The 13,147-nt window shown below is 42.9% G+C and overlaps 1 protein-coding gene across 1 annotated transcript; it reads left to right on the forward strand.

Annotated features, from left to right (window-relative positions):
- Nucleotides 1-2,372: 2,372 nt before the first annotated feature.
- FGF20 (fibroblast growth factor 20) lies at nucleotides 2,373-10,845 on the forward strand. Its single transcript, XM_060776184.2, has 3 exons — nucleotides 2,373-2,788; nucleotides 8,413-8,516; nucleotides 9,786-10,845. The coding sequence occupies exons 1-3, from the start codon at nucleotides 2,494-2,496 to the stop codon at nucleotides 10,029-10,031; spliced, it is 645 nt and encodes a 214-aa protein (XP_060632167.2). The 5' UTR covers nucleotides 2,373-2,493; the 3' UTR covers nucleotides 10,032-10,845.
- Nucleotides 10,846-13,147: the final 2,302 nt, after the last annotated feature.

Below are 13,147 nucleotides of genomic sequence, written 5' to 3' on the forward strand. Positions count from 1 at the left end.
GCAAAGGTAGTGGAAAATGAACATGCAAAAATACTGTGGGACTTTTGAATCCAGACTAAGTTTTGGAACACAATACACCAGACATCATGATTGTGGAAAAGAGAAAAGTTTGGATTATTGATGTCACCATACCAGGTACAGTCGCATTGAGGAAAAACAAAAGGAAAAAACCAGCCGTTATCAGGACCTCAAAATTGAACTGCAAAGGCTCTGGCATAAACCAGTATAGGTGGTCCCAGTGGTCATTTGTGCACTGGGTGCCATGCCAAAAGATCTCGGCTGGCATTTGGAAACAATAAACATCGACAAAATCACGATCTGTCAACAGCAAAAGGCCACCTTACTTGGATTTGCGCGCATCTTTCGAAAATACATCACACAGTCCTAGATGCTTGGGAAGTGTTCAGCTTATGATTTTGTGATACAAAATCCAGCATATAGATCTCGTTTGCTGTGACATACTGTGCTTTTGTGTCAGAATAATAATAATAATAATAATAATAATAATAATAATAATAGGGGTATTACTTAAAACCATGCATATTCATCTTGGACAGTGAGATGGGAGAATTTGTTTGTTCCCTGATGGGTCTATGGGCCATAATAAATATTGTTGTTATTGATATATCTATCTATATATAAAAATGCTCTATGCATAATGAGTACCTTAAAAACAAAAGAACCAATGAACGAAATCACACCAAATTTGGCAACAAAACGTCTCACAACACAAGGAGTGACCACCACTCAAATAATTATGCTTTTGTCATTTTGGAGTTGTAGTTACTGGGATTTATAGTTCACCTATAATCAAAGAGCATTCTGAACTCCACCAACGATGGAATTGAACCAAACTTGGCACACAGGACTCCCATGACCACAGAAAATATTGGAAGGGTGTGGTGGGCATTGACCTTGAGTTTGGGAGTGGTAGTTCACCTACATCCAGAGAGCACTGTGGACTCAAACAATGATGGATCTGGACCAAACTTGGTAAAAGCACTCAATACGCCCAAATATGAACACAGAAGGAGTTTGGGGGAAATAGACCTTGATATTTGGGAGTTGTAGTTACTGGGATTTATAGTTCACCTACAAACACAGAGCATTCTGAACCCCACCAACAATGGAATTGAACCAAACTTGGCACACAGAATTCTCATGACCAGCAGAAAATACTGAAAGGGTTTGGTGGGCATTGACCTTGAGTTTTGGAATTGTAGTTCACCTCCATCCAGAGAATACTGTGGATTCAAACAATGATGGATCTGGACCAAACTCTACACGAATACTCAATTTGCCCAAATGTGAACACAGATGGAGTTTGGGGAAAATAGAATCTTGACATTTGGGAGTCGTAGTTGCTGGGATTTATAGTTCACCTACAACCACAGAGCATTTTGAACCCCACCAATGATAGCATTGGGCTAAACCTCCCACACAGAACCCCCATGTGGGCCACAGCAACGCGTGGCAGGGGACGTCTATGGGCCATAATAAATATTGTTGTTGTTATTGATATATCTATATATCTATATATCCATATCTATATAATGTTTAATTTTTTTAAAAAAGTCACTTGAAAGAAAGGGGAAACTCCAGCTGCTAATTCATTTGGAAAAATCCCCATCTGCTTCCAAACACATACACATACACACTCCCCCCTCATCTGTTTTTTCTTGTTGGAAAGGTGAGGCGATAAAAGGCGGAGAAGGGAAGACACGGAGTCCTTTTATGAGCCTTCTGAAAGGCGAGGAGTGGGACTGTTAGATCTCGGGCTTGCTCTCCCCCTCCTCCTTCCCTCCCTTGCCTCCCTCTTTCATGTGTGTCTGGGCAGGTCTCTCCCTCCGGGAACGCCCTTTCTCCCTCTCCCTCCCCTTTCCTTTTGCACCTGTAACCTTCCTCCTCCTCTTCCATCTCCTCCTCCTCCTCCATCCCCTCCCCGTGTCCAAAGTGGGCTCTCCTTTGTGCCACTGGCCAAAGAAGACTTCCCAAGGATCCTTTCCCTGGCATCCTTTGGGGTTTTGCTCAGCTTGTGGCTGCAAAGAGGGAGAGATAGCAAGGGAAGGGCTGCAAGAGCTGCGTGCTTGGTGGGACTGAAGGGGAACACGTCGGGAACTCCCCTCCGTCAAGGAGAAAGAGGAGGGAGAAGGTGTGAGGTTTAAGGTTTCAAAGGCCGTCGTGGATTAGCATATGTGGAAGGGTGGGCTGCCGGGGGTGAACCTGCCCCACGGAGCCAGCTCAGTCTATATATAGGGAGAGGCTTCCCCCGTTGGGACTGTTTCCCTGCCTTCTCCAAAGGGACCCTCGACGGCACCTCCAGCCCTTTCGCCTTTCCATGTTGGCACCTGTCTCCACCCGCCTCTGCCAGCTCCATGCCCTCCGAGAGAAGAGGCTCCCCAGGCAGGCAGCGGTTGCCTTGACACCCGGGAAAGCTCCCCGGCCCTAGTCAGAGGGTCTCCTCCTCCTCCCAGCCCCCCTACGACGCCCCACATGGCTCCCCTGGCCCACCTGGGCGGCTTCCTCGGCGGCGGCCTGGAGGGCTTGAGCCAGACGGTGGGCTCCCACTTCCTGCTGCCCCCGGCCGGGGAGAGGCCGCCCCTGCTGCTGGGCGACCGCCTGAGCCAGGCCGAGAGGGGCACCCGGGGGGGACTGTCGGGCCCCGCCGAGCTGGCCCACTTGCAAGGCATCCTCCGGAGGAGGCAGCTCTACTGCCGGACCGGCTTCCACCTCCAGATCCTGCCCGACGGAAGCGTCCAAGGCACCCGCCAGGACCACAGCCTCTTCGGTAAGGAGGACAAGGAGGAAGAAGAAGCAAAGCTCTCTCCTTCCTTCCTACTTCCTTCATTCATTCTCATCTACCTATCTTCTTTCCTTCCACCCCAGCTTCCTTTTTTCCTTTCTTTCTCCTTCTCCTTCCCTCCCATTTCTCCTTACCTTCATTTATTCATTCCCATCTATTTATCTTCCTTCCACCTTCCTTCCTTCCTTCTTTCCTTCCTTCCTTCCTTCCTTCCTTCCTTCCTTCCTTCCTTCCTACCTTCCTCCTCCCTCCCTCCCTCCCTCCCTTCCTTGTAACTTCCATCCATCCCACCTAACAACCTACCTATCTTCATTCAGTTCTTCCTTTCCTCCTTCCTTCCTTCCTTCCTTCCTTCCTCCCTCCCTCCTCCCTCCCTTCCTTCCTTCCTTCCTTCCTTCCTTCCTCCTAACTTCCATCCATCCCACCTAACTACCTACCTATCTTCATTCAATTCTTCCTTTCCTCCTTCCTTCCTTCCTTCCTTCCTTCCTTCCTTCCTTCCTTCCTTCTTTCCTTGTAATTTCCATCCAATCTACTTACCTACCATCAAATTCTTCCTTCCTTTCTACTTTCTTTCCTTCCTTTCCACCTTCTTTCCTTGTAACTTCCATCCACCCCATCTACCTACCTGCATTCAATTATTCCTTCCTTTCCATTCACCTTCATTTCCTTTTTGTAACTTCCATCCATCCATCTCACCCACTTACTTGCCTTCATTCAATTCTTCCTTCTTTTCATCCTCCCTCCCTCCCTCCCTTTCTTGTAACTTCTATCCATCCCACCTAACTACCTACCTATCTTCATTCAATTCTTCCTTCCTTCCTTCCTTCCTTCCTTCCTTCTTTCCTTCCTTGTAATTTCCATCCAATCCACTTACCTACCATCATTCAATTCTTCCTTCCTTTCCACTCACCTTCCTTTTCTTCTTGTAACTTCCATCCATCTCATCCACTTACCTGCCTTCATTCAATTCTTCCTTCTTTCCACCCTTCCACCCTTCCTTCCTTCCCTCTCACCTACCCTACTACCCTCATTCCTTTCTTCTTTCTCATATCTATTTACCTTCTTGCATTTAATCCCATCCACCTATCTTCTTTCCTTCCATTCCAGCTTGCTTCCTTCCTTCCCATGCCACCTTCTTGCATTCATTCCATCCACCTGTCTTCATTCTTCCATTCCAGCTCCCACCCTTCCTTGCTTTCTTCACATATCTACTTACCTTCTTGCATCCATTCCCATCTACCTATGTCTATCCTTCCACCCCAACTTTCTTATTTCCTTTCCCTTTCCCTTTCTCCTCTGCTTTCCCTTCTGCTTCCTTTGTTCATTCCTTCCCATATCCAATTACCTTCATTCATTCATTCATTCATTCCCATCGACAGATCTTATTTTCTTTCACCCTAGCTTCCTTCCCTTCCCCTTCTTTCCTTTCCATACCTACTTACCTTCACTCACTCCCTCACCCCCTCACTCATGCATTATCATCTACCCATCTTCTTTCCTTCTACCCCAGCTTCCTTTTTTCCTTCCTTCCCTTTCCCTCCCATTCCTACTTACCTTCATTTATTCATTCCCATCTGTTTCTCTTCCTTCCACCTTCCTTCCCTCCTTTCTTCCTTCCTTCCTTCCTTCCTTCCTTCCTTCCTTCCTTCCTTCCTTGTAATTTCCATCCATCCATCCATCCCACCTACCTACTTATTTTCATTCAATCCTTCCTTCCTTCCTTCCTTCCTGCCTTCCTGCCTTCCTGCCTTCCTTTTACCTTCTATCCATCTCACCGACTTACCTACCTTCAATTCTTTCTTCCTTTCCACTTCCCTTCCCTTCTTTCTCACTTCCCTCCCTCGCTCCCTCCCTTCTCCTCCAAGCATATTCTTTTCTACAGCCTCTATTCCCTTCCTCCTGCAATCCTTATAGCAACAAGTGATGTAGCATCTGTTTTGCCCCCTTCGCTTCCTTCCCTCTATCCTTCTGTTCTTTCCACCTACCTACCTTCCTTCAACCTTTCCTTCTCTCCTACCTTCTTTCCTTCCTTTCCTCCCTCCCTTCTCCAGGCTTGTTCTTTACTGCAACTCTGTTCCCTCCCTCTTGCAATGAAGCAATCCTTATAGCAACAGATGGTATAGCAACGGAATCACCTTCTTCTTTTCCTTTTTTTTTGAAACTGTGATCACACAAACACAACTGTAAGCCAGGCCAGATATACAGTGGGGACTCAGGTGGAACCAAATTTCCTGAAGCAGCAGATACAGAAAGGAATTTGAGGGAATTGGGGGCCAGCAATATGGGGTAGAGTAGCATCTATTTGTAAGGTTTAATACCGAAGCAGAGCTCATCAGGACTGCTGGAAATGGCTGGGATGTGTGTTGAATGATGATAGCATCTACCAAGTGTCTTTTGTTGACCCTCCCTAAGGTCTGTTTGACACAGTCTGGGTAAAATAGGTCCAAGTTCTCAGTGCAGATAGTTGCAACCAAATTCAAGAGTATCTATTAAACTACTCCTTCGTGTGCTTGGAGACTCTGTTTTGACTGTGAAGCCACAAAAGGTGGCCACAATCATATCTGCAGCAATCGGCAAGGGGTTATATGTTGTTTCCAGAAGGATCATGTCTTTGATGCAGGAAGTATGTAATTATTTCCTGCTGGCAAGGACTTTGAGATCGAAGGGCAATGAATCCCAGTGAATTTTGCCTTAGAATCTGTTCTGCATGTTCAGTACACACGATCATATGTAGACATCTTGCTAGGCTATAATCTAAAAATACATACATTGCAGTTGTAAATACTATTCTGGTGGAGGAAGAAGGAAAACATTCTTCAGCTTTTCATTCTTATATTAATTAATTATTATTATTATTAATAATAATAATAATTTTATTTATAGACCACCCTCCCTCCCCACGGGAACTCAGAGCCGTTTACATACAAAAAGGCAAACATTCAATATTCCTAGGGCACTATTGTTTTTTTTAAAGTAGATATGAGTTTTCCCATCCCTGACTACAATATGGTCCATGTGCAATGCAGTAGGAATGATGCACAAGTAAATGGATGCAGAGAGGCCATTTAAACTTTGCTGTGAAGAGAGCAATTTCAGTTGAACCAAGGATGCACAAATAGCAGCAGAAATAGCACCTATATAGACTTTGCATAGATTATTGAGTCAGTGCACCACGTTCTGTACACACCTTCAGACAAATATTTCTGACATCAAGAAATAAAATGAGTCTGATAGTTCTCTTGTTCTCATAACAGCCCAGCTAGACTTCAGTTATGACAACTTACCTCCACTTGGTGCTCTTCAGCAGTTTTGAACTTCAACTACCCCGAATCTTTGCCACACTGGGGATGTTAGCTGTGACTGATTGAAAATTTAATTCAAAACATTGAAAGGGTATAGGTTCTTGTAAATATCTATCACCTTTACAAAACATTTGGAAGGTGCCGTCTTTGGGGAAAGCTATACTCATCCTACTTGTTGGAAATGGAAGCTCAAAAAGAGAGATTTGACAAAGGCCAACTAGGGAATCTGTGTTCACATTTCCCCTAACTTTCCCCTAACTTTCCGCCCTACAAAGATGGTGGATCATAGTTTTCCCTTCCTCATCCAGCATGGCCAATCTGTAGTCCAATTCATTTAGAATACACTTTGTTAAGGACACTGGCATCCCAGGTCCATGTCTAATGTACATTGGTCCAATAACTTGTTCAATCCTTCATGTGCATTACAGACATCTCTGCACATTTATGGTTATGACTTTTGCAGATTTGATTAGTCACAGACCTGTTCCCAAGGTCCTCCAGTGTGATTCTATGGTCAATTTCCTCCAGTCATGCTGGAGGACCAAGAGATTTCTAGAGAGGATATATCACTCGGAGTCACTCAACCCTCCAATGTAGAGTGGTACTGGAAGACCTAGAAGTTCTTAGAGAGCTGTTCTCTCAGGGGGAAAATCAGCACTTCTTTATTCATAATTTTTTTAATTTTACTGAGGTCCTGTATCCCTAACCTCAGTGAATGTGACTATATGTGACTATAGCTTAGGATTACTCCTGTTTGCTACTCAAAAAGAGAACTTAACCAACAAAGGTAGAGGCTCCTTCATTGGAAGCTTTTAAACAGAGGCTGGATGGCCATCTGTCGGGGGTGCTTTGAATGCAATTTTTGTGCTATTGTCAAAGGCTTTCATGGCTGGAATCACTGGGTTGTTGTAGGTTTTTTCGGGCTATATGGCAATGTTCTAGAGGCATTCTCTCCTGACGTTTCGCTTGCATCTATGGCAAGCATCCTCAGAGGTAGTGAGGTGGAATTACCTCAGAGGAACCTCACTATCTCTGAGGATGCTTGCTGTAGATGCAGGCGAAATGTCAGAAGAGAATGCTTCTAGAACATGGCCATATAGCCTGAAAAAACCTACAACAACCCAATTTTCGTGCTTCTTGGCAGGGGGTTGGACTGGATGGCCCTTGAGGTCTCTTCCAACTCTATGATTCTATGATTCTATATCAAAGTTACTTGATTTGTAAAGGATGGCAATGAGAGGATGCAGAAGTCTGAAATTGTTGACAATCAACTGGGAACTGCCAACGAAGGGGAATCAAAGAGGTTTCTCTTAGTCAAAACAGTCTGCTGCAAAAGGCTCTTAACTGATCTGTAATACCTTGGAACTGCCAATGTTTTCAGAACGAAAGGGTCTAGTTCAACAGAAAGATCTGCACAGAAGGGAAGCCTCTCACAGCATGTAAACACAGAATAATTACCAAAAAAGGGGGGAGGGATAAGAAAGGAGGAAAAAAATTGAGATTGAGATCAAAGATTCTTGGTGCCTCTTTATTCTATCACCATTCTCAATAGGTTTGTCTGATGTGGTCTCTTTGTTGATTGAATCACCTGCTTATTATGATTTGGTAGGGGGTGGGGAGCCTCGACTTTGAAAATGATATCAGAAAGACAGAATACCTCCCATGTCTTTCAATGGAACTTTGAATATTGGGAACTCCAAAATCTCTGATGATTTATTTGCCGTGGAAAGATTGAATGTCTGATCTTTGTCAAGAAGTTGGCTGAGCTGCTACTTAACATTGCACACCAGTTCCCTGACGATTTTTCATTGAAACCTTTGCATGTGGAGGAAAAGTAACATATAAATTGAAATATATGAGGCTCAACATTACATATATCGAAAATCAAATGACACACTTTCAAAGAAAACCATGGGTGCATAGGTTTTTCTTCTCCTCAAAGCAGTCATTAAAAGCTTTCTTCCAAACAATCCAAATATTTGATCACTGTTATTATTTAACAGGGAATGGCATAATCTAAGCAAAGTTTGCAAGCCTCATTGATTCAAACATGTGTAGCTCTCATTCTGAAATCAGTGGCAGTTGTAAGTGCTTAATTTGGGCTGGGTCATGCCTGATACACAGAACGCTGTTGCTGAAGGCTGCATTTTTGAGTAGTTTTGGTATTCACGCTGTCTCAGAGTGTTATGGTTAGATTGCACATAGCATACACTTCCTCTGCCTTTAGCTATACACACAAGTCTTGACAGCAACATGCATAATTAGAAGTTAAAACTGAACTTTTTGCTTTTTCTATCCATGCAGGTATCCTTGAATTCATCAGTGTGGCAGTGGGGCTAGTCAGCATTCGTGGAGTGGACAGTGGACTCTATCTTGGAATGAATGAAAAAGGAGAGCTATATGGCTCTGTAAGTATTACTATGATATCTTCTATGTCATCTGCTTTAACCCATGATAGTCTCTTAGAAATTTGCAAATCATTTTAAGGAAAGCTGTGTGATACTCCAGACCTATTTGCCCATTTCATAGGAAAGTGCTAATTTGGTCTTGAAATAATATAAAATGTGATCTCTATATAGTGATCCCATATGGCTGTTATTGGATAATTTGAGGGTGTATTTATACTGCCAAATTTGCAGTTTAACCACTTAAATTGCTAGAACTCAGTGCTATTGAATCCTGGGACTTGTAGTTGACAAGTCTTTGGCACATAAAGCTAAAGACCTTGTAAAATTCCCATGATTCCATAGCATAGGATTAGGGAACATAGAACTGGCAAAATCACCTTTCTGGGCTAAAAAACTTCTAAATATTCCAGCCAGCATGTCAACTAGGCTTGTGCAATCCGTGTAAACCTTGACCCATTTCATGATCCAGCTTTCAGTGGGGGCCCTGATTATTTTTTGGGATCTCCTGTAATCGGGAGGGCAAATATCTGCTTTTTTCTCTGGGGTGCTGCAGGCAGATGTGCACTTTAAGGAGGCTTCTTACCTGCTTCTCTACTGTTGCGGACAGGTGCTCGCCTGTAGGCAGGTGTGCATGCTTTCTGGGCCTGCACACCACACACACAGTCTTTCCAAGGCAAGGAGGCTGCTCTCAAAAAGTAGGTGAGGAGCCAAGATCGGCTCCCACTTATTTTTGTGTTGAACTGATTTTCATACCGGGAAGGGGCTTCCTGTTATATGCTCCCAAAGGTAATGAAAGTAATGAAAGAATGGATACAACAAAGGGAAATGGATCTATGCACAGCTATAATGTCAACTGGCCATACTGGCTGGATAATTCTGGAAGTTGTAGTCAAAAAAACCCTTTCCAAACTCTAGTAAAAAAAAAAACACAAAATGATGCAAAGCTGTTTACTAGCTAATCTTGCCCTTTGCGTGTTGACCTTAAAAATTACTTGTGCTCCAAGCTTTTTTTTTTGTTGCAAATTTGATTATTTACAGATTTTACTACTAATGTTATCTCTCGGAATCTCTAGGTCCTCTAGTGTGAATCTATGGTTAATTTCCTCCAGTCATGCTAGAGGACCTAGAGATTTCTAGAAAGATCACATCTCTGGGAATTTTTAGGTCCTTCGATGAGATTCTGTGGCCAGCTTCCAGTGGCAGTCATGTTGGAATGTCACCTACTTTTTCCTGAGTGCAAATTCTCACCTGCCTTTTCTTTTTCCACAGGAGAAGCTCACTCCTGAATGTGTCTTCAGAGAACAGTTTGAAGAGAACTGGTATAATACTTACTCCTCCAACCTGTACAAGCATGGGGACTCCGGGAGACACTATTTTGTGGCCCTTAACAAAGATGGCAGCCCCAGAGATGGGGCCAGGTCCAAAAGACACCAGAAATTCACCCACTTCTTGCCCAGGCCAGTGGACCCTGAGAGAGTGCCTGAACTTTACAAGGATGTGTTAGTTTTCACCTGAAACTGAAAAATAGATGTGGAATAGAATCCGTGCCTCGACAATATCAAAAGCAGGAAGAACCTCTGAATGCTGAGGAACTCCCGAGGTCTGGGAAGCTAGAAGGTCAGAAGGTCTGTTTAGTGGTAGACAAGTTTCCATTGTCTAAAGTCTGGATTTAGGAGAATGAATGGAAAGCCAAGAGGACTGATGACTTTTAGGTTTACTCTATCTTGTGTTGGACTAGTAGACAAGAGAAGATGGAACAGGGTTCAGACCAAACTGGTTTGGATTACTTTTTCTGGAAGCTGGAACAACTACCTAAAATATGTGGAGATGGACTGTAGAAACAGATAACTTGCCGGGACAAAGAATCAATGGCAAGCTAGTGAGAAAAAAACAAGATCACCCATGCAGATCTTCTACATGAGGTGACGTGAACTTGTGTGAACGTTGAAATGAAATCTGGATTTGTTTTTCCCATTCGGGATGGACCTAATTTATATACATTCAAAGTACATATATTTATTTTAAATATTTATTTATTACAGAGTTTATTTTTTACTGGATGATGAAGACAGCACAAGCCTTTATCCCACCAGAAATCATTTATGGTGCCAAGATTTACTCCAAAGTCACATTAAAGGTGCAAAATGAAAAGGGCCAGGACATCCCTAAACACTATGAATGGAATAGCATTCCTTTAATATCATTATGATGAGATGATCATCTCTTTTTATGTCTGTGCCTTAAACAAGGAAATGCCTTGGTTGCTTTACAACTTATGAGATCGCCTCCTGTATGTGTACTGAATTAAACATGCACATTAAAAAGGGAATAAAAGCTATACTTCTAATCATATGTTCCATTGTTATTCTTTCAGGCAGTATCTGTCAAATGTACATGTGATTGAATGAGTTGGAAGGAAACAGCTTCTCTCTTGCCCCTGACTTCTCTGTGATTTAGACTATAGATTATTATTATTCAGTGGTTTCTGTGTGAGATATACATGATAAATTTACAAAATCCTATGTTAAAAAAAGGAAGAGGTTACCAGCCTTTTGATGTCATTGCAATCATTTGTTATGTGAGATAAGAAAGGAAACAATTCTGACAACCACTTTCAAAATATACTCTTGTTTTACCATTTTAATTAGTTATATAGAATCATAGAATCATAGAGTTGGAAGAGACCTCATGGGCCATCCAGTCTAACCCCCTGCCAAGAAGCAGGAAAATTGCATTCAAACTACCCCTGACAAATGGCCATCCAGCCTCTGTTTAAAATCCTCCAAAGAAGGAGCCTCCACCACACTCTGGGGCAGAGAGTTCCACTGCTGAACCGCTCTCACAGTCAGGAAGTTCTTCCTAATGTTCATATGGAATCTCCTTTCTTGTAGTTTGAAGCCGTTGTTCTGCGTCCTAGTTTCCAGGGCAGCAGAAAACAAGCTTGCTCCCTCCTCCCTATGCCTTCCTCTCACATACTTATACATGACTATCATGTCTCCCCTTAGCCTTCTCTTCTTCAGGCTAAACATGCCCAGCTCTTTAAGCCGCTCCTCATAGGGCTTGTTCTCCAAACCCTTGATCATTTTAGTTGCCCTCCTCTGGACACATTCCAGCTTGTCAAGATCTCTCTTCAGTTGTGGTGCCCAGAATTGGTCACAGTATTCCAGGTGTGGTCTAATCAAGGCAGAATAGAGGGATAGCATGACTTCCCTGGATCTAGACACTATGCTGCTAATGATGCAGGCCAAAATTCCCTTGGCTTTTTTTGCCACCACATCACATTGTTGGCTCATGTTTAACTTGTTGTCCACGAGGACTCCAAGATCTTTTTCACACGTACTGCTCACGAGCCATGCGCCCCCTATTTTGTATCTTTGCATTTCATTTTTTCTGCCTAAGAGGAGTATCTTGCGTTTGTCTCTGTTGAACTTCATTTTGTTAGTTTTGGCCCATCTCTCTAATCTGTTAAGATCATTTTGAATTCTGTTAAGAACCTCACTGGGAAAGATATTCCCCATCTCTTAAATCTGCATGGATTAAAATCTGTTCCAATAATATGAGATTTGTGAAAAATTCCTCTGCATGTGGAATCTGAGGTGGTGTCTCTCTGGTCTGCTATTTCATTGAGGCTGTAAACCCTACACATGTTTACTAGGAAACAAATACAGCTCCGGGAAAATAATTTGTGAGTCAACATTCTTGGAATCAGTCAGTTAAATTCCTTACATTTACAAACCTATCACCTTAACAAAATTCCTTTCACATAAAGCATTTATACCTATATTGGTAGTATCCTTCAGGCCTTTGATCTCCTGGGAAAGCATGTAGCTCACTCGTGGAGCACATGCTTTGTATGTTAAAGGTTCCTGGTCGAGTCTCCGTTTTCTAAAAGAAGCACTGGGAAAGACTAGTGCCCAAGGCTTTGGAGAGTTGGAGCTCCTCAACATAGACTGGTCTTATCCAGTTTGATATCTCTGCAGATACATTGAAATGCAACAAATACTTGTCAGCCTGAGCTAGCATGGCTGTAACAGCATGGAGGGTGCTAGATAAAGAAAGCTGTGTAGATAATACTGAAGTAGATGGAGCAAGGATCTGGTTCAGTGTAATATACATACAAAGGAATGGGAAGGTTACATTATTCTGAAGATATGGAGTGAAAGACTCCACAGCTACTGTAAAACTGGGCATGTGCTGAAGGAGAGGAATTGAATCCAATATGGTTTGTTTCCTCATATGACTTCATGGCCTACCAACAACTACATTTTCTGCCTCTGCAAATAGTATGCTACATTATTTCTAGTATTATATCCATGCTTTAACAGATTGATGAGAGTTGGATCCAGATGAAGGTCATTAGGCTTCAGTTTCATTGCATCAGATCCCATCTGATCATGAAGGCTAAGTAGGGTCAGAGCTGGTTAATACATGTATGGGAGACAATCAAGGAATACCAAGCATTGTAGAGTATATTTCAAAGGAAGAAACTGGCAAAATAACAAATCAGTATTCCTTTCCCAAGAAAGCCCTATGAAAGTTGTGCAGTTGCCATGCCGAGGGGTAGTTTGAAGGCACACATACAGATCTACTGCAATTAACTGGAATTATATTAGTCATAACTCATTTGTCAT

Source organism: Anolis sagrei, chromosome 5 (genome assembly GCF_037176765.1).
Source record: "Anolis sagrei isolate rAnoSag1 chromosome 5, rAnoSag1.mat, whole genome shotgun sequence".
Taxonomy (NCBI): Eukaryota; Metazoa; Chordata; class Lepidosauria; order Squamata; family Dactyloidae; genus Anolis; species Anolis sagrei.

Coding starts and splice junctions, on each gene's coding strand:
- FGF20 (XM_060776184.2), top strand. CDS start 2,494: ATGGCTCCCCTGGCCCACCTGGGCGGCTTCCTCGGCGGCGGCCTGGAG. Junction 2,789..8,412: donor CCAGGACCACAGCCTCTTCG/GTAAGGAGGACA, acceptor CTATCCATGCAG/GTATCCTTGAATTCATCAGT. Junction 8,517..9,785: donor AAGGAGAGCTATATGGCTCT/GTAAGTATTACT, acceptor CTTTTTCCACAG/GAGAAGCTCACTCCTGAATG.